This window comes from Pan troglodytes, chromosome 5, assembly GCF_028858775.2.
Source record: "Pan troglodytes isolate AG18354 chromosome 5, NHGRI_mPanTro3-v2.0_pri, whole genome shotgun sequence".
Taxonomy (NCBI): Eukaryota; Metazoa; Chordata; class Mammalia; order Primates; family Hominidae; genus Pan; species Pan troglodytes.
In genome coordinates, this window is record NC_072403.2 from 38,152,328 (window position 1) to 38,179,350 (window position 27,023).

The 27,023-nt window shown below is 39.3% G+C and overlaps 1 protein-coding gene and 1 long non-coding RNA gene across 13 annotated transcripts in view; one reads left to right on the forward strand and one right to left on the reverse strand.

The window, feature by feature from the left end:
• Positions 1-11,056, reverse strand: part of TSBP1 (testis expressed basic protein 1) — an 81,880-nt gene extending 70,824 nt beyond the window's left edge. For 5 of the 7 annotated variants that reach the window (XM_024356989.2, XM_063812031.1, XM_063812029.1 and 2 more), the window contains exons 1-7: positions 10,821-11,056; positions 9,054-9,140; positions 7,929-7,961; positions 7,073-7,105; positions 5,354-5,386; positions 5,240-5,269; positions 5,134-5,154 (exon numbers count right to left, since the gene is read on the reverse strand). In XM_024356989.2, the coding sequence (XP_024212757.1) occupies positions 5,134-5,154; positions 5,240-5,269; positions 5,354-5,386; positions 7,073-7,105; positions 7,929-7,961; positions 9,054-9,140; positions 10,821-10,833 (250 nt within the window). In that variant the 5' untranslated portion in view covers positions 10,834-11,056. 7 annotated transcript variants of the gene reach the window in all.
• LOC104006792 (uncharacterized) overlaps positions 1-27,023 on the forward strand; it is a 164,391-nt gene that overhangs the window by 111,265 nt on the left and 26,103 nt on the right. For all 6 annotated transcript variants that reach the window (XR_008548462.2, XR_001718361.4, XR_008548460.2 and 3 more), the window contains exon 2: positions 4,744-4,803. This is a non-coding gene — a long non-coding RNA (uncharacterized LOC104006792). The remainder of the gene's footprint in view (positions 1-4,743; positions 4,804-27,023) is intronic.

Below are 27,023 nucleotides of genomic sequence, written 5' to 3' on the forward strand. Positions count from 1 at the left end.
GGCCCCAGTGTGTGATGTTCCCCACCCTGTGTCCAAGTGTTCTCATTGTTCAATTCCCACCTATGAGTGAGAACATGCAGTGTTTGGTTTTCTGTCCTTGCAATAGTTTGCTGAGAATGATGGTTTCCAGCTTCATCCATGTCCCTACAAAGGACATGAACTCATCATTTTTTATTGCTGCATAGTATTCCATGGTGTATATGTGCCACATTTTCTTAATCTGGTGTATCATTGATGGACTTTTGGGTTGGTTCCAAGTCTTTGCTATTGTGAATAGTGCCACAATAAACACACGTGTGCATGTGTCTTTATAGTAGCATGATTTATAATCCTTTGGGTATATACCCAATAATGGGATGGCTGGGTCAAATGGTATTTCTAGTTCTAGATCCTTGAGGAATCACCACACTGTCTTCCACAATGGTTGAACTAGTTTACACTCCCACCAACATTGTAAAAACATTCCTATTTCTCCATATCCTCTCCAGCACCTGTTTCCTGACTTTTTAATGATTGCCATTCTAACTGGTGTGAGATGGTATCTCACTGTGGTTTGATTTGCATTTCTCTGATGGCCAGTGATGATGAGCATTTTTTCATATGTCTGTTGGCTGCATAAATGTCTTCTTTTAAGAATTGTCTGTTCATGGACTAAGGTTCATGAACAGATATGAACCTTAGTCCATTTTAAAATCAGCTTATTTGTTTCAGCTGTATTTTGAGTTGTATCTTGCTTTTGAGTTGTATGAGTTCCTTATATATTTTGGATATTGCTGTGGTTTTAATGTCCTCTCCAAAACTCATGTTGAAATTTAATCCTCAATGTGACAGCATTGAGAAGTGAGGCCTTAAAGAGGTGATTATATCATGAGGGTTCTACCCACATAAATGGATTAATCCACTAATGGATTAATGAGTTGTCAGGCAAGTGGAACTGGTGGCTTCATAAGAAGAGGAACGGGCCGGGCGCAGTGGCTCAAGCCTGTAATCCCAGCACTTTGGGAGGCCGAGGTGGGCGGATCACGAGGTCAGGAGATCAAGACCATCCTGGCTAACACGGTGAAACCCCGTCTCTACTAAAAATACAAAAATTAGCTGGGCGTAGTGGCGGGCACCTGTAGTCCCAGCAACTCGGGAGGCTGAGGCAGGAGAATGGCGTGAACCTGGGAGGCAGAGCTTGCAGTGAGCCGAGATCGCGCCACTGCACTCCAGCCTGGGCAACAGAGCCAGACTCCGTCTCAAAAAAAAAAAAAAAAAAAAAAAAAAGAAGAGGAATGACCTAAGCACAGCATGTTAGCCACCTTGCCATGTTATGCCCTGTACCACTTCAGGAATCTGCAGAGAGTCCCCACTAGCAAGAAGGCTCTCTTGCGCCACATGCGCCCCCTCAGCCTTGGACTTTCCATCCTCCATAACTGTAAGAAATAATAATACATTTCTTTTCTTTATAAATTACCCAGTTTCAGATATTCTGTTATAAGCAACAGAAACAGATTAAGACAAATATTAACCACTTATCAGATATATGGTTTGCAAATATTTTCTCCTATTCTGTGAGTTGGCTTTCATTTTGTTGATTGTTTCCTTTGTTGTCCAGAAACAATTTTGTTTGATGAGATACCACTTATTTTTGCTTTTGTTACTGTGTTTTTGGTGTCATATAAAACAACTTGCAAAGACCAATGTCATGGAACTTTTCACTGTTTTATTATAGGAGTTTTACAGTGGCAAGTCTTACATTAAAGTCTTTAATCCATTTTGAATTGATCTTTGTGTATGGTATATGATAAGGGCCAATTTCTTTTTTATTTTTTGCATATGGATATCCAGTTTTCCCAATAACATTTATCCTTTCCCTATTGGGTATTCTTGGTAACTTTATTTTCTCCCTTGTTAATTTTCTGTGTGGATGCTCTATCCATTGTCAATAATGGGTTACTGAAGTCCGCTACGATTATTATATTGCTGTTTCTCCCTTCAGTTATGTAAATATTATATATTTAGGTGCTCTGACATTATGTGCATATGTACTTATAATTTTTATATCCTCTTGATGAATTGGCCCCTTTATAATTATATAATGAGCTTCTTTGTCTCTTGTTATAATTTTTGACTAAAAGTCTATTTTGCCTGATATAAGTATAGCCACCCCTACCGTCTTTTGTTTTCCATTTGCATGGAGCATCTTTTTTTCATCCCTTTACTTTCATTCTATATGTATCCGTAGAGCTGGAGTGTGTCTGCTACAGGCAGCATAGATAGTTGCAACTTGTTTTTAAATACATTTAGCTACTCTGTGTCTTTTCATTAGAAAATTTAATCCATTTACGTTCAAGTAATTATTGATAGTTAAGGACTTAATATAGTTATTTTCTTGGTTGTTTTTTGGCTGTTTTGTATATCCTTTCTTCCTTTCTTCCTGTCTTTCTTTGTGATTTGCTGATTTTCTGTAGTGGTATGCTTTAATATCTTTCTGTTTTGTGTATCTAGTATAGGTTTTTGGTTTGTGGTTACCATAAGCTTACATAAAACATGGTTTCAACAGTCTATCTGAAGCTAATAATAACTTAGATTATTAAAATAGATTACATACAAAAACTCTACATATTATTCTCCCTACTTTTTACATTCTCAATGTCAAAATTTACATTAAAAAAAATTGTATATCCATTAACAAATTATATACTTTTAATATTTTGTCTTTTACCTTTTATATTAGCATTAAAAATTATTTATACACCATCATTACAGTATTAGAATATTCTGAATTGACTGTATGTTTACCTTACCAGTGAATTTTATACTTGGATATGTTTTCATTTTACTAATTATTGGCCTTTCATTTCAGCTTGAAGAACATTCTCTAGCATTTCTTGTAAGGCAGATCTATTGGTGATAAACTCCCTCAGCTTTTGTTTGTCTGATAAAGACTATCTCTTTCTCAGATCTGAAAAACAGCTTTACAGGTAAAGAGTTATTGGTTGGCAGTTTTTTTCTTTCAGCAAATTGAATATATCATCCCACTATGTACTGGCCTAGAAAATGTCTGCATAGAAGTGCTAATATCCTTTTGGTGTACCTTTAAATGTGATATGCTTCTTTCAAGATTCTCTCTTTAACTTTGATTATTGACAATTTGACATAATGTCTTGGAGAAGTCTTCTTTGGGTTAAGTATGATTGGAGAGTTTTGAGTTTCATATATTGAGATGTCTATATCTCTTCACAGATTTGGAAAGTTTTTAGCAATTATGCCTTAAATAAGCATTTATTCCATTTTATTTCTCTTTTCCTCTGAGACTCCAATAATGCAAAAAGTTAGCTCCCTTGATGGTGTCCCATAAATCTTGTACATATTTCTTCATTTCTTTTCTTTGTGGTTTTTTTTTTTTTTTGTACTCTGACTAGATAATTTTAAATGATTGGTCTTTGACTTCTCTTATTCTTTCTTGTACTTGATCCATCATCTTGGAAGCTCTCTATTCCCTTTTTGTTTTAGTTTAGTCATTGCACCCTTCAGCTCCAAAATTTGTATGGCTCTGTTTTGTTTTTTTTTTCTTTGTTGAACTTCTACTTTTGTTCTTGTGTTGTTTTCCTGATGTCATTATATTGTTTGTGTTGTCTTGTAGCTCACTGAGCTTTCTTATAACAATTGTTTTGGATTTTTTTTGTCAGGCAACTGTGGATTGATTTTTAGGCAAACCTTCATTTTTGGGGGTTAGTTACTGAAATATTATTGTGTTCTTTTAGTGGTGTCATGTTTCCTTGATTTTTATGACCTTGAAGTCTTGTCTTGTGTTTTCACATTTGAAGAAACAGTCACCCTGTTCAGTATTTGTTTGTGCCTACTTCACAGATGGGATTTTTTCCCTTTTTTTGAGAGAAAATCTCACTCTGCTACCCAGAGTGGAGCAGTGGCATGATCATGGCTCACTGCAGCATCAAACTCCTGGGCTCAAGCAATCCTCCCACCTCAGCCTCCTGAGTAGCTGGGACTGCAGGTGTGCACCACCACATCCAACTGATTTTTTTTTTTTTTAGAGACAGGGTCTCACTATGTTGCCCAGGCCAGTCTCGAACTCCTAGGCTCAAGAAGTCCTCCTGCCTCGGCCTCCCAAAGTGCTGGGATTTCAGGCATGAACTACCACACCCAGGCTAGATGGGATTTCTAAGATTGTGCTTTCTCTCAATCCTGCAAAGCCAGTCCAGGTTCTGAGAGCCTTCCCTTTGTTTTCCCTAGGGTGGTGCTCTGGAATTCTCAAGTTTGTGTCCTTTTTTCTGATCCCACAAAGTCAAACTGACTGTGAGATGTTTCCTTTTGTTGTCCATGGTGGCTCATTTGGGGACTCAGCCTAGATGGGAGAGTGAAATGTGTGAAAGGCATGCCTGTGGGTCAGTAGTGCAAGGAGCATAGGTCACGCATCTCAAATGGCAGGCTTTCTGATGAGGCTTTCTGATGAGTGGGTTCTGCAGTCTCTTTTCCCTGCTCCCAGCCTCTCCTAACCATTCAACTATGCTGATCATCTCAATGTTCTGGGTGGAGTGAGAAATAAGTGGGCTTATCGGACAGCATCCTGAATGGCTGGGGGATGTGGGCACTCATTAAGTTCTGCACATTTTTTCTGTGGGAGAAATTGTGGGCCAAGTGGGTCTGTCTCAGCATTGAGTTGTGCCACCTTGGGGGAGGAGTGATGTGGGTAAAGTGAAACTGTTCTTCTTACCCTCTTTAATACATCTGTTCTAGGATTTTATAACTTGACAGCGTGCTGGAACTTCTCTGCTGGACTCCTGGACTCCCACAACGGTATTGTCTCATCTGTGGATAGTTGTCTAAATTGATGCTTCTGTGTGGGAAGAAAGCTCCTATTCTACTATTTTGCTGATGCCTTTCTCTCATATTACTTTTGTTAAATAATTAGGAGTTGGATAGGAGAGGAATTGCATAGCTTTGGGGAAAATGGTGCCTCATAGCGTGATGGTGAACATTTGTGAACATTTCTCAGAATATTCTGTAACTACTTTGATTTCTTCTTCTTCTTTTTTAAATTTTGGTCAGTTTTTATAGCCTTTTATGTTGTGGCAGGAAGAAGCTTGATTTTCCTTTAATTTTACAAAAATCTCTACATATACTTACCTCGGTTATCATATGAAGTGTCTAGAGAATTGAAGAAAAATTATAAGATTCTTAATTTCTCATAAACAGACTCCTATATTAATTTCTTAGCAATACAATAATTTACCACTTTGTGTTGAATATGCATGTCGGGATCCTAAAAGAGAAGATAAAAACATAATGAGATTTTACTTCAACAAGTAAGTCTATATTATTTTTTGTTAGATAAAAATCTGTTTACCTCTTCCTCTTTTAGATCTCTGAGAAGAAAAATCTTTTAGGAAAGAAAAAAACATATTAACTTTACCAACAGTTCATTAAAAAATAAGTTTATATTTGAGACATGTTTATCTATTTGTATATAAGTCATCTTTTTAACTTTTCAAAGCTGTATGTTGACACTTCTTTTCTGTCAAGTGAATGGCAACATTTTTTTCTAATTTTTCTGTTGTCTTTTGACTTATGTAAAACCTTATAAGATTTCATTGGCTTATATAATTAAAAATATTTTGTATTAAAAAAAATAAGTTTATTGGGCCGGGCGTGGTGGCTCACGCCTATGTTCCCAGCACTTTGGGAGGCCGAGGCGGGTGGATCACGAGGTCAGGAGATCGAGACCATCCTGGCTAACACGGTGAAACCCCGTCTCTACTGAAAATACAAAAAAAAATTGGCTGGGCGTGGTGGCAGGTGCCTGTGGTCACTGCTCAGAAGGCTGAGAGAGGAGAATGGCGTGAACCCGGGAGGCGGAGCTTGCAGTGAGCCGAGATTGCGCCACTGCACTCCAGCCTGGGCGACAGTGCGAGACTCCGTCTCAAAAAAAAAAAAAAAAGTTTATCATTAGTCTCAATCCAACTACTAAAAGATTTGCTAGTTTCCCAGATATTCCCATTTTCTTTAGGTTCCATTTCAGAAAATAAGGAGGGAATGCCATGGCACTGTGCTCTTCACTCTTGTTGTTCATGATAGATGAATCATAGAGGTAAGAAGGAGAAGGATGGACCAAGAGTCCAAGTGTGGGGCATGGACAGCAAGCGAAGTGACTGAGTTACTTTCTCTTTTCTTTCCTCAACTCTCAGGGATCTATATGCTTGTAGCGTGTGTGTGTGTGTGTGTGTGTGTGTGTAATTATTTCCACATCCACAATCTCATAACCTTATAGTTCTGGTGTAGCTGGTGGGCCTGGTGTGGACAACTTTAGTGGCTTCCAGCAAGAATGAGAGGTAGCTCTAGTGGTTCTTGTTGAGTTCTGGAGATAGGACTAGTCAGAAAGAGAGAAAGAGGGAAGGAAAGAGAGAGAGAGAGAGAGACAGCCGAGGGAACATCTATAGGCAGCCCTGGTGAGTGGATATTGAAAGAGAACATTGAGTGTTGGGGCGTGAAGGTTAGGGATAGCCATGGTACATTGAAATTAGTGGTACTGGTGTGTCCCTTCAAAAAAGTAGACAGTGCATTGCCGTCTTCTCATAACTATCACGTTTCAAAACCTGAATTTGATATCCAGCTCCCTCCTCAGCTAGGTGAACTTGAGTAAGTCTCAATCTTTTGAGCATAAATTTCATCTTCTTAAATGGGGATAAGCTTTGTTTACCTCTTATACTGTATGGCTTTCAAAGTGTATTTTCACATATACTATTCCATTTCATATTCATTTTATCCACATTTTAAACATCCAAGAAATTGTTTCGGAGCGGTTCCTTAACCTTTCTAATACCTTGGAAGTAGACAGAAGATGGAAATGAATTCTTTTGATGGTCTTAAGAAGGAGAATTATTTACCTTTTCTGAGAAAAATGCACAATTTTTCTTGAGAAAGAGAGAGAGGAGTGATAAGCATTTGAATATTGTAAAAACGAAAGATATGCTGACTCAACAAATCATGCTCAAATGGAGATGAGTTGATTCACACTCTAAAGAGTATATTCCTTCATTAACTGTCTAGTAGTTCCTAATCTATTTACCTCTACCATCCTCATAGTCCAGAAGTCTAGCACCTAGAAAAAAAGGGAGAGCACATGATTTTGCTTCTTGATTATTAATGAGGCTTTATTTAAGACTCTGAGAACTAATGTAAACATGAACTCCTAATGGTGAATAATGATGTGAATTAATTTACTTTGCAGGAACTAGGAATTGTGCATAAGCTACAAGAGCTGATGATGATAAGTGACTGTGTCAATCACCAATTTTATAATATTAGCCAGGCTAAATGATAGTCAGAAGGAGTTTCAGAGTTTCTTTTACCTCTTGATAATTCAGCAGCTAGTCTCCTAGTTTTTGCCTTATACCAATCCTGTGCTATCTTTCTTAACAACTTTGGCATCTCTCCAGACCTTTCCATGAAAAGTCTTCTTCAATTCTTCACATCCTGAAGTTGGTACTCTTCTCAATCATAATTACCCTAACTGTGTTCACTCTCGTTATTCTAGGATACATTATATTTTTCGGTCCGGCCACTTCACTAAGGCCGTCTTCATGAATGGATTTAGGCTTTTTACTGAACCATCTGTTCCAGTGCCTGAACTGGAACAGTTCTCTGTTGCTGCTCTCAGACCACAGGCAGCATCTGAAGAGAGCCTCAGAATTATGCAGGCCTACCCAGTATTAATTAATTCTCCCCAACTCCAGTTTGGCATTCAGTACTGCTTAGAAATCTCTGGTAGACTTCTCCCACTCACTTAGAAGCAGTTCAGTTCATGCAATAGTGCACTATGCAAGGTTCTGGAAACACAACTGTAAACAAGACAGATTTCATTCCTGATTTGTGAAAATTCTATAAATACTATATTTATTTTTCTCATGAGTATAAGTACTTACTTTGTTCTGAACTGTATCTGGAGATATACATTTCTGTGGAAGAATTAGGCATAATGTTTTTATTAGTTACTTAGGAGAAGTGTTCTTCCTCTGATCAAACTCTTCTCACTCTAAGCTATGCTTCTTGCTTACCAAGGTGGTCCTCCTGATATAATGCATTGTTGCTCTCACCCATTTTCCACATCTCCCATCAGCCCTGTTTTACCTATCTTTTCACACTACTTCTGCTTTGAGGGCTCACAGGCATTGAGGATGGGAAACAGGGAGGGAATATAGCTGATTAGAAAGTTGTGGGAGAGAAACAGAAAAATCCAGGAAAGAGAGACCTTATGGCATAGAAATAGGTATCTTAGCTTTTATGAGCTCCATCTCTATTTCATTGACAAGTACTACTCTGTATTTGTCTCTTCTTATCATCTCCCCAGATTAAGTCACTAAAAGTCTCCAATTCTTTTTATATAATACTAGATACTGGTGTTTAGCAACATACTGTCTTCTCACTTCTATTTTTATTTTTTTTAACTCAGGTAATTTCCCTTGCAGCTCAGGTAATTTTCTTTTAAAATATTCTTATTACTTTTGCTAAACTCTGTGATTTTTTTTTTTTTTTTTTGAGATGGAGTCTTGCACTGTCACCCAGGCTGGAGTGCAATGGCGTGATCTTGGCTCACTGTAACCTCCGTCTCCTGGGTTCAAACAATTCTCCTGCCTCAGTCTCCCGAGCGGCTGGGCTTACAGTTACCTGCCACCATGCCCAGCTAATTTTTGTATTTTTAGAAGAGACAGGGTTTCACCATTTTGGTCAGGCTGGTCTCGAACTCCTGACCTTGTGATCCTCCTGCCTCGGCCTCCCAAAGTGCTGGGATTACAGGCGTGAGCCACCGCTCCCGGCCTATCTGTGACTTTTTGTTTGACATTATTGATAATGTAAACCTTGGGAGTTAAAAGTGCAGGGACAATCACTAATAGGTCAGAGATTCTTTGACTCAAGTATTGAAACAGATTCCCAGAATATTGGCAAAGTCTCTAGCTGTTTGATGAGTGAGATGAACTCAGACTGAATCTTGGCATCCCTCCCTCCGTGGTTTTCACAGGAAATCTTCATTTTGACTCATTATTACTCACCACTTTGCTTACGTCGTGCCCATCTTGTTAACAAAATAGCCAGGATGGCAAGTCCCAGTAGAGTCAGGATGACAGCCAAAGTTATTTCTGAAAACAAAAACTCACCTGTAAACATGCTTATTTAGACCAGGAAATTACCAGACACAACTTCTGATCACCTCTTACTATCCACCAGATGGACTTTTTTTTCTTTCCCCTTTCTGCTACTTCAACTCCTTTATTCTTTTATTTGCCGCATATTACTGTCCTCACATTCCCGCCCCTGCCCATTTTTAGCTCTTACATTGGTTCTTTGGTCGTATACTAAGAACCTCAGATGCTGTGTACCCTTGGTTTAGAGTTGGAAATCTGACAGATTTCCTCCTCAGTTGAACCCTTTACTCCCCAGGCAGGAAGAATGTTAAAGGGAATCAGTGGTCTACGAAGCTATCCACTGGGGTATGGGGAAAATATTAGAACTTCTATTTTCTGTGTAATTTTAACTCATACCTTTAAAGTTGCAAGATTTTCTGTATATATATATAGCTATAAATAAGATTTATAAATATACTTTTATAGGCAATGCATACTCAAAACATTTTTATGAGTGAGTGATCAAAAAACTTTCAGCACCTTGACTGAAGGGTGCTGACTGAAGGTGGTTTTATTAATTAAAGCCACAGCAAAGGACAGAAATTTCTTGTCACAGAAAAACCTTTCAGTCATCACTCGCCAACCTCCTGATGATGAGATGGATATTTGCGAGGTTTGTTATTGTGGTTAGTAGGATAAAACATGCTGGGATTGCTTAACTTGTGTTTGTTTATGTGTCATTGATCTGCATTCAGTTGATGTAAGATAGAGTCTTGCAGTCATAGGAGAGAAAAATCTTAGACAATATCATATGGTTATAAAGGGCAGTGGCTATGAAGGATCGGAGGAGAAAAAAAAAGAAGAGAGAGAGAGAGAAAGGAAAGAAGAAAAAAAAACCATAAAACTGCCTGTGAAAGTAAAAACTCTGAAGAATATTGAGCTCTGAAAGACTAGGAAAGTAGATTACACCCACATTAAGACTACTTCAAACGAACAATAGGTGAATCCATCTCAAGATATAACAACACACCTCCAACCAGGGCAGATTAGGCATTTGTCTACTGAGTCTTCTAGGTGTTTGGTCCTGTGAGAAAATTCTCCTGCCAAATCAACTTTTGGAGATTTTCTTCTAATGTACCTCTAAAATGAACAGCAAGTAGTCAAATGCCCTCTATTATGTGAATTTTTTTTTCTAGTGTTAAATAACTCATTGGGGAGGAAAGGATAACTAGATGGTGTACTCAGTACTACTGTCTATTCCTTTTCTTCCTTTAGTGTCTGAAATGCCCTGTCTATAGGGCAGTTAGAAGATGGTCCACCCTATTAATAGGGAAAATGAGAGGAAATCATTATTTCTGAGTTGAGGCAGATTATATAGAGTGACCATGCTACAGGAAGTGAGATAATGGGCTAAGGAATTTTCCTAGTGCTACGGAGGATGGTTATTTTCTTTGTTCAGTTTAAACTCTAGAAACCAAAGGAGAAACCAGCACTATCAGCCTAGAGCTTAGTTAACTGTGGGTTGTTTCCCCCAGGCTTCCAGAGGAATCAATAAGAGTGAAAGAAAAAATATTGAATTTGAAAAGGAAGCAGGCAAGGAAGATAAAGCAGTTGTGTTAAAGTCCCTAAGTCCCTAAGAGGAGACTCCTGAACTATTAGAGTTGAGGAAGCCTCAAAGAGGGAGTTAGTCCATACCCAAGACTGTCATTTTCCATGTATTGTCTTCATCAGGTCTCGCATCATCTGGATTTCTTTGTCAGAGAGAGATCAAGATAAAACGAAAAACTCAAGTTCACTGTTTCTGAGCAATATGAACTTGGGTGTCAGGGAGGCCCTTGTAGGCAGAGATGCAGAGGATCACTGAGAAATTGTGTGGAGCAGATTGATCAGACCTAAACAAATGATGGGAGTGTGGCCTGTGAAGGTTCTAGAATCTGTGTCATAACAGAGACTTAGAACATTAGTGAGGCAGGAGAAAAGGCAGAGGAGGATCAAAAGGCTAGGAAGATTTAATAATGCTTGGGAGGACCTTGAACTTGTATAGGATACTGGAAGGGAACTCACTCTATCTGGGCTTTAGAATTATTTCTAGTTTTTCAGAGATTTTTAAGGCCAGAGATTGTATATCATTAATCTTTGTAACTCTTTTTTTAAATTTTTTTTGAAGATGGAGTTTCACTCTTGTTGCCCAGGCTGGAGAGCAGTGGCGCCATTTCGGCTCACTGCAACCTCCACTTCCTGGGTTTAAGCAATTCTCCTGCCTCAGCCTCCCAAGTAGCTGGGATTACAGGCATGCGCCACCACGCCCAGCTAATTTTGTATTTTTAGTAGAGATGGGGTTTCTCCATGTCGGTCAGGCTGGTGTCAAACTCCCTACCTCAAGTGATCCACCCGCCTTGGCCTCCCAGAGTGCTGGGATTACAGGCGTGAGCCACCGTGCCCAGCCTAATGTTTGTAACTCTTGAGGCAGAGAACCTTCCACAGAATAAGCATTTTATAAATGTTTGATAATTAAAAATGAGAAAAATGACTATATTTAAAAAGAGGCAGACTGGATAAAGAAAAAGTGGTAAATATACACCGTGGAATACTACACAACCATAAAAAATAATGAGATGATGTCCTTTGCAGCAACATGGATGGAGCTGGAGACCACTATTCTAAGCAAACTAAAGCAGGAACAGAAAACCAAATACCATATGTTCTCACTTATAAGTGAGAGCTAAACAACAAGAACACATGGACACTAAGAGGGGAACAACAGACACTGGGGCCTACTTAAGGGTGGAGGCTAGGAGGAGGGAGACAGCATATCTCTTGGGTATTATGCTTATTACCCAGGTGACTAAAGAATCTGTACACCAAACCCCCACAACACACAATTTACCCATATAACAAACAATTACATACATGTACCCTTAAAACTAAAAGTTAAAAAAAGAAGAGCCTTGAAACAAATGAAGGTGAACAAAGGAAGTCAAGTTGTTGGAGTTAGATAGCAAGAAGAAATCCAGTCCAGAGGTCTATGGTGCTAGGAAGAGTGAGCCAGTAAATGGGATCTCATAAGCCACTGTGGAGAACAAGGAAGAGTAATAAACACCTTTTATTGAGTGTCTATTGACTACAAAGTTCAATAGTGGGTACCTTATAAGCACAAACTTGTTTAATCCCTAATAAACTGTACGATGAAATTCTTTGAGATGGAGAGAGACACTAGAAGTTACCCAGCCAACAAATGGCAGAGTTTCTGACTCCAAAGCCCACACTGTATTCACAAAGCCACATTTTGTTTCAGTCTTCTATGCATCCTGTGGTGGTGATTTCTAAGTTAAGAAGTCAGTCACTTGAAGAGGAAGGTGATGACTTCTAGTTTTAGGATGCTCCATCTGCCAAAAATAATCTCAAAATTGTTGAGATTATTTTTCCATAAGTGTTTTATGCATACTTATGGAACACCATCAAACATACAAATATATGAATTATGGAAGTACCAAAAGAAGAAAAAGAGGAAGGGGCAGTAAGCTCAATCAATGGAATATTATCTGAAAATTTTCCAAATCTTTAGAGGGATATGAACATCCAGATTGAAGACGATCAAAGCAACCCAAGCAAGTTCATTTCAAAAAAGACATACTCCAAGATATATTATAATCAAATTGTCAAAGGTCAAACACAAAGAGAGAATTCTGAAAGAAACATCACATGTAAGAGATCTCCCATAAGTCCATTACCAGACTTCTCAACGGAAACCTTGCAAGTCAGTATTTTTAACCTGCAGAATTGCTATTTATTTCTATAATTTCTCCTTCTGATATTCTCAAATTGCTGAGACATCATTCTTATACTTTATTTTTTAGACATGTCTTATTCTGCTAATTACAATGTCTGGGCTTCTTCAGAAACAGTTTCTTTTTATTATTTTCTGTGCATGGGTCATGATTTCTTTTTTCTTTACATGCTTCATTATTTTTTGCTGAAATCTATACATTTTGAATATTATAATGTTGCAATTTAGAAACCAGATTTCCTCCCTCTACAGAGTTTGCTGTTGTTGCATTTGTTGTATTACTACTTGTTTGTTTGTTTGTTTAAAGATTTTTCTGATCTAATTTTATAAAGTCTTCATTCTTTCCTGAATGTAACGTTTGATGTTTCTGCCCGGTTAGCTTAGTCATTAGCTAATGATTGAACAGAGACAATGCCTAGAACCAAAGCAAACACTATGCTAGTCTGTGCCAAGGAACTCTGTGTGTGTGTGTGTGTGTGTTGAGGTACACCTTCAACATTCAACCAGTCTCACTTTTGCCCCTCCAACAAATGCCCAGTGAATTGCACCCAGCAAGGTCCAGGTCACCTTCTTCCTACAGGACTTAAAGCAAACCAAGGGGGATCTTGGCAAGCTTTCAGATGACCCTTATAGATACATAGAGGTTTTCCAGACTTTCACCCATATATTTAAACTCTCCTGGAGAGATGTTATGCTACTTTTGAATCAGACCCTGATGGACACTGAGAAGCAGGCCGCTCTGCAAGCAGTAAAGAGATTTGGGAATGAGCTTTGTATCACATATGGCATCAGGGAAGGGAGCGAACATTATCCAACTGGAAGAGAAGCAGTAAAAGTGAATGACCCTAAGTGGGATCCCAGTGACACGTGGAAGACTGGAAGAGGAGACGCTTTCAGATGTGCATAATGGAAGGCTTTTGTAGGACTAAGACCAAGCCTCTCAATTATACTAAGTTGTCCATGATCGACGAGGTATTTGATGAAAATCCTGCTGCCTTCCTGGAGAGACTAAGAGAGGCCTTGATAAAGCATACCTGTCTATCTCCTGATTCAGTCGAGGGACAGCTAACCCTAAAGGATAAATTTATTACTCAGGCAGCTCCTGACATCAGGAGGAAGTTGCAGAAACGGACCCTGGGACCGGACAGTACATTAGAGGACCTTCTGAAAGTGGCCACCTTGGTCTTTTACAATACAGACAGGGAGGCCCAGGAAAGAGAGAGGAAATACAGGAAAGAGACAGAAGCTTTAATGGCCACCAGGCAAGCCCACAAACCCCAGAATTCCCAGGGTACACCTGTTAACTACTAAACATATGGCCAGAACAGTTATCTCATTCTAAAAGTTTATCCACTCCCATACAAGGTTTAATTTCTTTCACCAGGGTGAAACGTCTCAGGGTACAATGTTGTTGTTAGTATATTTCACTTCTTATCTCTGTAATCTTTGGCACTAATTTTTTTTCCTTGTATAATACACGTATTTATTATAGTATGTATAGTATGTACGTACGTAGTTACAGTGTGTATAACTTGGGTATACATACCCAAGTATATATAATCCATGCATACTTAACCTTATAAAACTTGTTTTTTCTCTCACACCTGGAAGCCATCAACCTCCAAATGGTCAGGGAACCGGAGCCTTGGATGATGGCTCCCCTTTGCTAGGAACCCTTATATAGACCTCTGGGAAGAATCTGACTGCTGTTTTCCCCAAAACGATGCCCCTATCAGCAGGAAGCAGCTAAGACACGTCATCATCAATATTCGAACAGCAGTTAGATGTACCTCTTCAGACGGGGGAGGTGATATAGAAGAGGGGCAGGGAAGTGCTGGTAAGGGAAGGGCATGGTCCCTGGCTAAGGTTCCACCCCTGGGCCTGTGCCCACAGACCTAGGTAAGGACAGACACTCCTGCCTTCATGCCCAAATGTTGCATTTCCCAAGACCACCCTGGCCTGCCATGCTCCCATCCTGTGCCTGTAAAAATCCTGAGACTCTAGCAGGCAGAGACAGAAGCAGCTGGACGTCGAAAGGAACACATCAGTGGAAGAACACACAAGTGGCTGGATGTCAAGAGGGACACATCGGTTAAAGATCACGCCAACAGGAACCAGCAGACGCTGGCACGCTGGCAGGCCATTGACCAGCGGAACAACATGGAGTTTGGCCGGGGCAGTTGGAGGGGAACCCAGCTGCTGAGCAGCCTGACTCCAGGGGAAAATCACCTTCCCACTCCATCTCCCTTCTGGCTCCCCCATCTGCTGAGAGCCACTTCCACTCAATAAAACCTTGCTTTCATTCTTCAAGCCCACATGTGATCTGACTATTCTGGTACACCAAGGTAAGAACCTGGGATACAGAAAGCCCTCTGTCCTTGCAATAAGGCAGAGGGTCTAATTGAGCTAGTTAACACTAGCTGCCTATACATGGCAAAACTAAAAGAGCACACAGTAACACATGCCCACTGGGGCTTCAGGAACTGTAAACATACACCCCTAGATGCTGCCGTGGGGCCAGAGCCCCACATCCTGTCCGTCTGTATGCTCTCCCTAGAGGTTTGAGCAGCAGGGCACTGAAGAAGTGAGCTACTCCCGCTGTTGCAAGCCCTGTGAGGGGGACAAGAAGACCTTTCCCATTTCAGTATCTTAGAAGGTGGTAACTGCTGTGAAAAGTGAAAAAGCAAGTCAGTGAAAGAGAACTACTGGCAGCTGCAGTGGTATTTCATTTTAAATAGATTATCCTGGATATACCTCTGTGAGAAGGCAATACTTGGGGGAAGTAGGGTAGATATCTAAGTGGATTTCTGAGTGAAGAGTTTTCCAGGCAGAGAAGACAACTACAGCAAAGATCATAAGATAGGAATGTGTCTGGTGTTTTCAAGGAATATGAAGTGGCCAGTGTCACTGGTATGAACTGATCCAGGAAAACAACAGTAGGAAAATAAGTTAGAAAGATAATGGATCAGCCAGGCATGGTGGCTCATGCCTGTAATCCCAGCACTTTGGGAGGCCAAGGTGGGAAGACCCCTTGAACCTAGGAATTCAAGACCAGCTGGGGAAAGATGGCAAGACCCCGTCTCTACAAAATAATAAAAAAATTAGCCAGGCATGGTGGCATGCACCTGTAGTCCAGTTACTCAGAAGGCTGAGGCAGGGGAAGACCCTTTGATCCCTGGAGGTTGAGGCTGCAGTGAGCTATGATTGTTCCACTGTACTCCAGCCTGGGCAACAGAGCAAGACCCCGCCTCAAAAAAAATTGTAACATCTAGTGAGCTACTGACAGGACTTTGATTTTAACTTGAATGAAATAAAGAGATAAGATGGGTCATTATGTAGGCAAATGACACGTTTTTACCTATGTCTGCATAAAGACATAAAACAATTTTGCTGCTGTGTTAAGAAAAGACAGTAGTGGGAGGAAAAGAAGAAGCAAGGAGACTACTGTTAGAGTTATCCAGGCAATCGTTGACAGTACCTTTGTCTAGTTTGTGAACTACTAAAGTGGTGAAATGCATTTAAATTTGTAGCAGTATTTTCCCCACTGGGGATAAGGGAATGACTGCCAAAGATTGCCAATACCTAGGCATTAAGGAGAGCATAAATATAAGTATGGAATTTCATGCAGACCAGGGTTAAAGGGTCTAAGGATACACCTGAGACAATGTCTGAAAACTAAGGAAGGGAAGAAAAGTGAACAGAAATAGAGTTAAGTGGGAGTAGTTGTCAGAAAAGAAAGTAATGTCTAATTATACAGCTGTTTATTGATTAACAGACGGCTTCTAAAGGGCAGTTATTTAGATAAGAACTTCTTAGATGAGAGTGCAACTTCGCTGAGCGTAGTAGATTCTAATCTTAGGCCCTTTGCCATAGACATTTTCTTTCCCTGATGATTTTTTTTAAATCCATATTTTATATCTGCAAACACATTTTTCTTTCCCTCAGGTTCCAGAATCTGTGTCTCAAGCCTACGTGGCTTAGATGGGATCTAACAAGAAAAGTCTGTCCCCTGTCTGGGTTACTGGGTCCAACCAGTTGGCAAGTTTTAGCTCTGATTTTGTTTCTTAACTTCTAGAATAACAGGAATATAGGGTATCTTAGTATTTCAATGACAAACTCTGACAAAAGGATATATATCAGAGGTGGGGACTTTCAACAAATATTGGACTAGAGCAAATAAAACTGTCATATGCAGTTGGCATTATTGTGTATTTAGAAATTTCAAGAAATACTACAGCTAAATTTTTGGAATTAATAAGTTTACCAAGGTTATTAAATACAAGAATAATATCCAAGAACCAACACATTTTTATAAGACAGAAATGAAGAGAACATACAATTTGAAAAGAAAATACAATTCACATTATCATCAAAATTACACACTACCTAGGAATACATCTTTTTAAAAAGTTCAAAGTATGTGGATTAAATGTAAAAAAACTTTGTCTTATAGATATCCAGATATAGCTATAGCTCTCTATAAATAAAGAGGCATGTATAGTTTTTAGAGTAAAAATAAATACATATTTTATTTTATTTTATTTGCTTGCTGCAAAACTTTTGTGACATATTGGCTCCTTAAGCAATATTTGGAAACAGGGTAATACTGTTGAGAAAACAAACATATTACATTTAGAGTTTCGAAATGAGAATATATACTTTACAAATTAAACCACATACTTTGACATTTTCTTTAAAAACTACATTTATAAATTGTATGGTAACACCAATGTTTATCTATTCCCTGGGCTAATCTACTAAATTATCATGATATGGATAATAATCCTCCATGGCAATGTCAAAGATGGTATTTAAATAGACATTTGATAGATAGATAGATAGATAGATAGATGATAGACACACACATATAATTTGTTTGATTTTGTGTTTTTATTATTTCTATACCTAGAGTCAAGGGGTTAACTGAGCTAGGTGCAATCTGATTCTTTTTATTCTAAGTAAAATAGCCAGGCACAGAAAGACAAATACTGTGATCTCACTTATACATGAAATCTAAAAAGTCAGACTCATAGGAGTGGAGAGCAGAATGGTGGTTACAGGCTGGGGAAGTGGGGCGATGATGGGGAGGATGAGAAGATGTTGGTCAAAGAGTACAAAGTTTCAGTTACACAAGAGCAATATGTTTTTGAAATATATTGCTAATAATAATGTATATTTTACAAATTACGAAGAGGAAATTTCAGTCTGTTCACCAAAAAAAATTGATAAGCATGTGAAGTGATGATTATGTTAATCAGTTTAATTCAATCATTCACTATATAGCTTAATTTAATAATTCCACTATATATAATATATAGATTTATTTTTATACTTTTATATATTTGTATATAGTTATATATATCTATGAATATGTAGTTATATATTATTTATATATAGTTACATATTAGTATATATATTTATAGTCTATAAATATATGTAATATATAATATACATTATGTTGTACATAATATATATGCTGTGTATGAAATATATATAAATAGTTTTGATGTACATATATCTGTCAAAACTTGATATTATGCCTCATAAATATATATATTATTGTCTATTACAAAAGAAAATATTAAATATAAATCAAATTTATTTATATACCAGTAAAGCATATAAAATTATATAAATATTGAAAACAAACCTATGTAAATATAGATATACCTCTTTATTTAAAAGACTTCCTACAGTCATGGATTGGAAAACTTAATATTACTAAGGTGACAATATTATCCAATGTGATAGGGAGATTCAATGTAATTCCTTACCAAAATCTTAATGGCATTATTTTTTGGATAGAAATAGAAAAATCTCTCTTAAAATTCATGTGGAACATAAAAGGACCTCAAGTAACCAAAACAATCTTGAAAAACAAGAAACAAATTTGCAGGACTCTCACTCCCCAGTTTCAAAACTTAATACAAAGTTACAGTAATCAAGAGTGCATGCAGCACTGGTATAAAGAAAAATACAGAGACAAATGGAGAAGCACTGAGAGGCCAGAAGTGAACTCTCAATTCATTTACCACGGGTGCCAAGACCATTCAATGGGGAAACGGTGGTCTTTGACAAATGGTGTTGGGAAAATTAGACACCCACATGCAGGAAGAATGAAGTTGGATTCTTACTTTAAGCCATGTGCAAATTCAATCAAATTGAACCAAAGAGCTAAATTTAAGTGATAAAACTGTAAAACTCTTAAAAGAGAACAAGGGAAAAATCTTCATGACTCTGGATTAGGCAATGGCTTCTTTAAAATGACACCAAAAGCACAGACCACAAAAGAAAAATTACATAAATTGGGCTTCGTAAAAATTAAAAACTTTCGTGCATCAAAATACACTTATCAAGAGAGTGAAAAGAAAACCTACAGAATTGTTTGCACAGATGCAAAGATTCTAATTAAAACAGTAAGATAAATCTAGTAAAAATACATATAATTAAGTGTAGTTTAATCTTAAAAATATAAATTTTGTAATACATTAATACAATTATGAAGTTATATACATAATATAAAGCAAAAACAAAATTAAAAACAAGAAAATAAAAACTATATAATCTTAGATGGCACAAACATTTTAAAATAAAAGTTAATATCCACTCATGATTTTAAAAATAAAACAACAGCAGCAACAATATCCTCTAGCAATGTAAGAATAGAAGAAAATTTTCTGAGTCTACTAAATAGTGCCAGGGAAGAATCAAAAGCTAACATCAAAAACAGTAGTGTTGTATTGCTCACTTTACCCCTAAAATCGAGAACAAGAAAAGAATGTCCTCTATTAGTACTTCCAGTAGTGAGGAGGACCTGGCCAGAAGAATAAAGCAAAATAATTAATTAATTACTTAAAAGTAATAAAGATTGGAAAGAAAGAAGACAGTATTGTCATTCACACATAATGTGCTTAAGTACTTAGATAATCGAATGGAATCTATAAAACCACCAAACTTCTAGAATAATTAATCAGGGATTTTAGCGAGGTTTCAGTGTACAAAATTAATAATGAAAATAAATTTTATTTCCATACATTAGTAATTAACATTTGGAAAATGAATATATCACTTACAATAGAATCAAATAGTATAAAATTCTTAAGAATATAGTTAACAAAGTATATGCAAGATACCTACACTGAAAACTGCAAAACCCTTCAGATAAAAATTTAAAAATACCTACATAAAGGAAGAGACCTAACAAAAGTGTTGTATCTAGACTATTTGAAGAATTTCTTCAACTTCATAAAAATATTAAATAATGCAACAAAATAGAACAAAGATTTGAATGAATATTTCATAAATGAAGATAGATGACTAAAGAATTCAACATAATCATCAGGAAAATGCAAACCAAAATGAGTTATTACTTTACACTCACTGACCTGGATATAATTTAAAAGGCTGAAAATATCAATTATTGGTTATGTGGAGTCACTGAAACTCTCATACATTGCTTATTTGAATGTAAAATAGTGCAGCCACTTTGGAAAACTGATTTGTAGTATTTTATAAAATTAAACACATACCTACTCTTTGACCCAGACATTGTATATGGAATGAAAAGTATAAAAGAAATGAAATATGTGTCCACAATAGACTTGAAAGAGAATGTTCATAGCAATTTTATTAATAATAGCCCAAACCTAGAAACATCCAGGCATCCATCAGCAGAAAAATGAGTGGAAAAAACTGAAGCATATTCATAAAATGAAATTCAACTTAAAATATTAAAAGAACATACACAGCAATATACATGATCTCAACATTATATTGAATGAAAAAAATTAGATACAACAGAGCAAATAGTGTATTATTACCATATGAAGTTAATGAAAAGGCAAAACTAAACTTTGATGATGGGAATCAGACTATTGGTTGCCTGTGAAAAATTAATGTTCTTTGTTTGGATTGAGGTATGAATTACTCGGGTGTATTCAATTGTTAATACTTATAATCTGTGCTTGTAAAAATACATGTCTGTAAATTACACTTCAATCATTTAAAAAAGAGAGATTACAAAATTTTGAGTTTGAGAGTAGAAATTCAAGCCTAATCTTCTTGAGCCTTCTAAGACTACTGGGTTGAAAGGGAGACAGACCCTAGCTTACTTTATAACACTGATGATATGGATTTGAGGTGAGAGAAAAAAAATATTTTTCATCATCCTAATGAAATTTATGTCTTCTCACATCCACAATTTTTTTCAATCTCATGTCTTTGGAAAATCCTGCTTCGCAAATATGGAAGAGAAAGCTACACCCTCCCCTCTAGGAATCAGAGGTTGTCCTAACGTCCTCTTTCACATCATTCTCTTCTATAAACCCAGTGTCCTTAAAATTAGTTAGGCCTATAGTCAAGTAAGACTGTAATAATAAATATAGTAAGTGGAACTGCCAACCCTGTCTTTCCTAATCTTTTGAATTAGCAAAATATCCTTTATCCAAAGGGAAGAGAAGAAATCCTGTGTCAGGAGGACATAATTGCTATCTCTCCAGAAAAGAATGCCAATCCATGTATCTCTCTTTTTGTTTTTTTAGAGAGAGAGACAGGGTCTCTCTCTGTCACCCAGGCTGGAGTGCAGTGGTACAGACATGGCTAACTGCAGCCTCTATCTCCCAGGCTCAAGCAATCCTTGTCCTCCTGCTTCAGCCTCCTGAGTAGCTGGGACTACAGGCATGTGCCACCAAACTCAGCTAAGTTTTTGATGTGTGTAGAAATGGGGCCTCACTATGTTGCCCAGGCTGGTCTCAAATTCCTGTCCTTAAGCTACCCTCCCATCTTGGCCTTCGAAAGTGCTCGGATGTTGGGATTACAGGCTTGAGTCACCACACCAGCCTCCCTCTATCTAGAAACAGAATAAAGGTGAGGGGGTAGGTAGGCAGGATTAAACAAACAAAAAGCACTGTCCTCTGTGAATGATCGATTCAACCAAATTAAAGACTATGTATCAAAACCCTGCACCATTCTCTCTACTGACAATCACACTCTTGCATAGTCTCTCACACTATAGCAGGAGTGGTCTGTATGACCAGTTGACAACAGCAGAAATTATGGTATGTTACTTCCTATATTAGGTCATGAAAACATTAAAGTCTTCCTTCTTCTCCCCCACTTCCCTCCCCTCTTCTCTCTCTCTCATCATCTGTTCTGGGGGAAGTCAGCTGCCAAATCTTAAAGACGCTCAGGTGGCTCAGTAGAGAGGCCTATTGGTGAGGAACTGAAGCCTTCAGTCAACAGCCATGTAATGAGCCTTCTTGTAAAGAGACCCCCAACCCCAGTCAAGGCTTCAGATGGCTGCAGCCCCAGCCAATGGCTTCACTGCAACCTATGAGAGACTGAGCCAGAGCTACCCAGCTAAGCTGCTCCAAAATTCCTGACCTGTAAGATAATATGCAATTGTTGTTTTAAGCCACTAAGTTTCCAGGTAATTTGTTACCAGTAATAAATAATTAATTCACTAAGAATCTGTCATAAGTGTGGCTTCTCTCTGGATTATGATTACTCACTTACTACAGTGGTTCCCAAAATGCAAGCCTAAGCTGAATCCTAGTAGTTCTTCTTTGATTGCAGCAGCTTTGCCCTTGATACGTGACTTTCTCTCAGTTCAATTGTATTAAATATTTAAAACACAGAAATGCCTCCCTGGACCCTCACCATGAATCCCCATCCCTTCTGATACCGGAATCTGGTTGCTATTTCCAGAACATTTCTCATCAAGACATTATCCTAACTTATGGTTTCATTGCTAATTCATAGACACTTGTCCCATTATAGAGATCTAGTGATTTCCATGTGAGATTTTTGCCCTCACACATGCCAATTCCCCTTGTTCTACCTGTCTACCTAACATCAATCAGATGTCAATAATGGAAAAGAAAAAAATCAAGAAGTAGGAGCTTAAGACACTGTGTACTGGCAGGGCTATTGCTTATTTCTGCCGTACCCCTCTTTCTTGTCATCTCTTAGTTCAGATGCCTTGGCCCTGTGCATAGTGTGCTCTATCTCATGAATCTGAAGTAAAGAGAATCAAAAGGATGAAGAACTTTAAATCTTTTGACAACATTTAAGAGAGAACAGGAAATTTTCCTCCCTTTTCCTGGAAGTCTTTGCTGATGAATGAAAAATTGGGTTTCCTTTATGTAACCTGTCGATGGGGAGGCAAAACTTGTCCAGAAAAAATAAAAATGTTCTCACTGTGCTATGTTACTAGAATTGTGATCTGAAGCCTGGAGCAGAACTTACCTATGCTATTCATCTGAATCCTTTTAGGCAGTGGCACTAGGAGCCTTACTCTTTTCAAATTTGGTGCCTTCCTACCGTTATGGAAGGAAGCTCTGTATTCTCCTTACTTTCTTCAACCTTTGATCCTAACAGAGGCAGTTTCTTTTTTTTTTTTTTTTTTTTAATTGATCATTCTTGGGTGTTTCTCGCAGAGGGGGATTTGGCAGGGTCACAGGACAATAGTGGAGGGAAGGTCAGCAGATAAACAAGTGAACAAAGGTCTCTGGTTTTCCTAGGCAGAGGACCCTGCGGCCTTCCGCAGTGTTTGTGTCACTGGGTACTTGAGATTAAGGAGTGGTGATGACTCTTAAGGAGCATGCTGCCTTCAAGCATCTGTTTAACAAAGCACATTTTGCACAGCCCTTAATCCATTTAACCCTGAGTGGACACAGCACATGTTTCAGAGAGCACAGGGTTGGGGGTAAGGTCACAGATCAACAGGATCCCAAGGCAGAATTTTTCTTAGTACAGAACAAAATGAAAAGTCTCCCATGTCTACTTCTTTCTACACAGACACGGCAACCATCCGATTTCTCAATCTTTTCCCCACCTTTCCCCCCTTTCTATTCCACAAAACCGCCATTGTCATCATGGCCCGTTCTCAATGAGCTGTTGGGTACACCTCCCAGACGGGGTGGTGGCCGGGCAGAGGGGCTCCTCACTTCCCAGTAGGGGTGACCGGGCAGAGGCGCCCCTCACCTCCCGGACGGGGCGGCTGGCCGGGCAGGGGGCTGACCCCCCCACCTCCCTCCCGGACGGGGCGGCTGGCCGGGCGGGGGGCTGACCCGGCGGGGGGCTGACCCCCCCCACCTCCCTCCCGGATGGGGCGGCTGGCCGGGCAGGGGGCTGACCCCCCCACCTCCCTCCCGGACGGGGTGGCTGCCGGGCGGAGATGCTCCTCACTTCCCAGACGGGGTGGCTGCCGGGCGGAGGGTCTCCTCACTTCTCAGACGGGGTGGCTGGGCAGAGACGCTCCTCACCTCCCAGACGGGGTCGCGGCTGGGCAGAGGCGCTCCTCATATCCCAGACGGGGGCGGCAGGGCAGAGGCGCTCCCCACATCTCAGACGATGGGCGGCCGGGCAGAGACGCTCCTCACTTCCTAGATGGGATGGCGGCTGGGAAGAGGCGCTCCTCACTTCCTAGATGGGATGGCGGCCGGGCAGAGACGCTCTTCACTTTCCAGATAGGGCAGCCAGGCAGAGGGGCTCCTCACGTCCCAGACGATGGGCGGCCAGGCAGAGACGCTCCTCACTTCCCAGACGGGGTGGCGGCCGGGCAGAGGCTGCACTCTCGGCACTTTGGGAGGCCAAGGCAGGCGGCTGGGAGGTGGAGGTTGTAGCCAGCCGAGATCACGCCACTGCACTCCAGCCTGGGCACCATTGAGCACTAAGTTAACGAGACTCCGTCTGCAATCCCGGCACCTCGGGAGGCCGAGGCTGGCGGATCACTCGCGGTTAGGAGCTGGAGACCAGCCCGGCCAACACAGCGAAACCCCGTCTCCACCAAAAAAACACGAAAACCAGTCAGGCGTGGCAGCGCGCGCCTGCAATCGTAGGCACTCGGCAGGCTGAGGCAGGAGAATCAGGCAGGGAGGTTGCAGTGAGCTGAGATGGCAGCAGTACAGTCCAGCTTTGGCTCGGCATCAGAGGGAGACCGTGGAAAGAGAGGGAGAGGGAGACCATGGGGAGAGGGAGAGGGAGAGGGGGAGGGGGAGGGAGAGAGAGGGAGAGAGGGAGAGAGGGAGAGAGCAACAGAGGCAGTTTCTATTGTGTCCCTATTATTCCTGAATTAGGCCAATTCACAGCATCTGTTATCCACTTTGGGTGGATTGTGAGGTCAGGCAGAGGGAATGGAGTTAGGGAACAAACTGCAGCCTTCTATGTCACAACCATCAAAAAATATAAAACTAGTCCCAAATGCTTATTAGTGAGGATACAAAAATCTTCATATTTTTGGTCAGTCAATCAGCCATACCAATTCTCTTTGTCCTTGCTGAAAAATACAAGTTCTGAGGGATAGAGAACAATGAAGTGTGGCATCAAAATCCATTTGGCTACTCAACTAGTTTGAAACATTAACCCTGCTGCTAGATCAGCAGTTCTCAACCTGAAGAACTTTGTAAAAAGTGTCATTGCTCATCTCAGATTAATCAAATAGAAATTTCTCAATGGTTAGCGTAGAGAGAAAAGTAGGACTATAAATCAGTGATTTAAAAACTATTCCCAAGTGATTGTACTGTGCACCCGGGATCAAGTTGCACAGGCCTAGGATGACAGCTCCATGCCCCCATCCCTCATCTATTCCGCTGACACTGAGACTTCCAAGGCAGGGTGAAGAGGGAGGCAGTGCATCGCTCAAGATCTGTCTTATTGCACCAGGAAATGTTTGAACTCTGTTCTCATTAAGAGTTTCACCAAAAACTAATTGAGTATTCTTGATCTGTATCATTATTTTCATGGGTGTCATCATACTGTGGTGCCTCACCCATCCAATTTAGCATATGCCACTAAAAACCACGAGGGTCTTTGAGTAAAGCTATGGCAGTGTCCTTTGATGCCGTCTTTAATGCATTATTTCATTTTCCTTATTTTTTAAACACTCTCATTTCAAAGAATATATTACAAGAGTGGTCATTGAAATGAGATGACAAGAATAAGACCTTTCCTGTGAAGAAAGTAAACATCTTTACTCTGTGATTACACCAAATAAAATTTATAGCCATCTTATAAATGTAGAGAAATCAGTCTAGAGTTCCTTATGTCTATTATACTAATTAATTTTTTATGTGTTAATTTTAGATAAAGCCAGAGGGTGGCAAGCTCCGTATGACACTTTAGCACGTTAGTTGATGAATCATTTCTGGAGGAATCTTTTGTTCAGAGCCTTCTCTCTCAACTGATTTTTAAAAATATTTCCTGCTACCTGTGTTGCTTCTAACTTGAGATATTTTGTAAAGCTCAGTATATCGGGGTATCTAGTTTTTCATCTCTATTGTATTCTTTAAGAAAATCTCATGATTTCAGATTTATTGCTAACCATTAAAATTTCATCTCTATGTTAAAACTGTGGGATTTTAAAGGTGGGGCTCCTTATCCTCTGCTGTTGGGCCAGCCATAGCTGAGCAGGTCTGTTGTGGGATGAAGTACAGGCTGCTGAACATTTTAGTGTCCTTTCCTTTTTTTGTATCTGCCTGTGAGCTGGAAGAGACATTTATATCCAAAAAAAAAAGAAAAAAGAAAAAGGAGAAATTATCTCAACTGCAGTCAGGCTAGTTAAGTCTTAGATAGCCTCAGTTACTAGTCACTTAACAAAAAGTGATTTTTTAGTTTGGTTGTTGTTGTTGGTTTTTTTTTTTTTTTTTTTTAAATAGTCCCCAGTGAATGTCTGAGTATGGGAGGGGAGCAGTGCAGTAGATGGTCATAAGGTAAATGTTCCCAATGGAGAAAACCACAATGAAAGGAGGCTTGCTAAGAAGTGGCCAAGCAATGTTTATCTGCATTGCACCCTCACATTAAAATCACAGGTGTGAGGACAAGTGCGTATTTACGACGCGTATTTTCTTAACCCCTCTCTATAGTGGATAGTGAGCACTGGCACTACTGCGTGGTTGGAATGTGAAGTCTAGATCATTTTCTAGTTTAGTTATTTTAAGCCTTCCTTTTCTCATCTATAAAATGGGAATAATACCAAATTTCCAAGGCATCGTAAAGACATAATAGCATATCATACATGACTCTTTCAGCATCCACTAGTGTCAATTTGACATTGTAAAAACACTCGGCCAGGCACAGTGGCTCACGCCTGTAATCCTAGCAGTTTGGGAAGC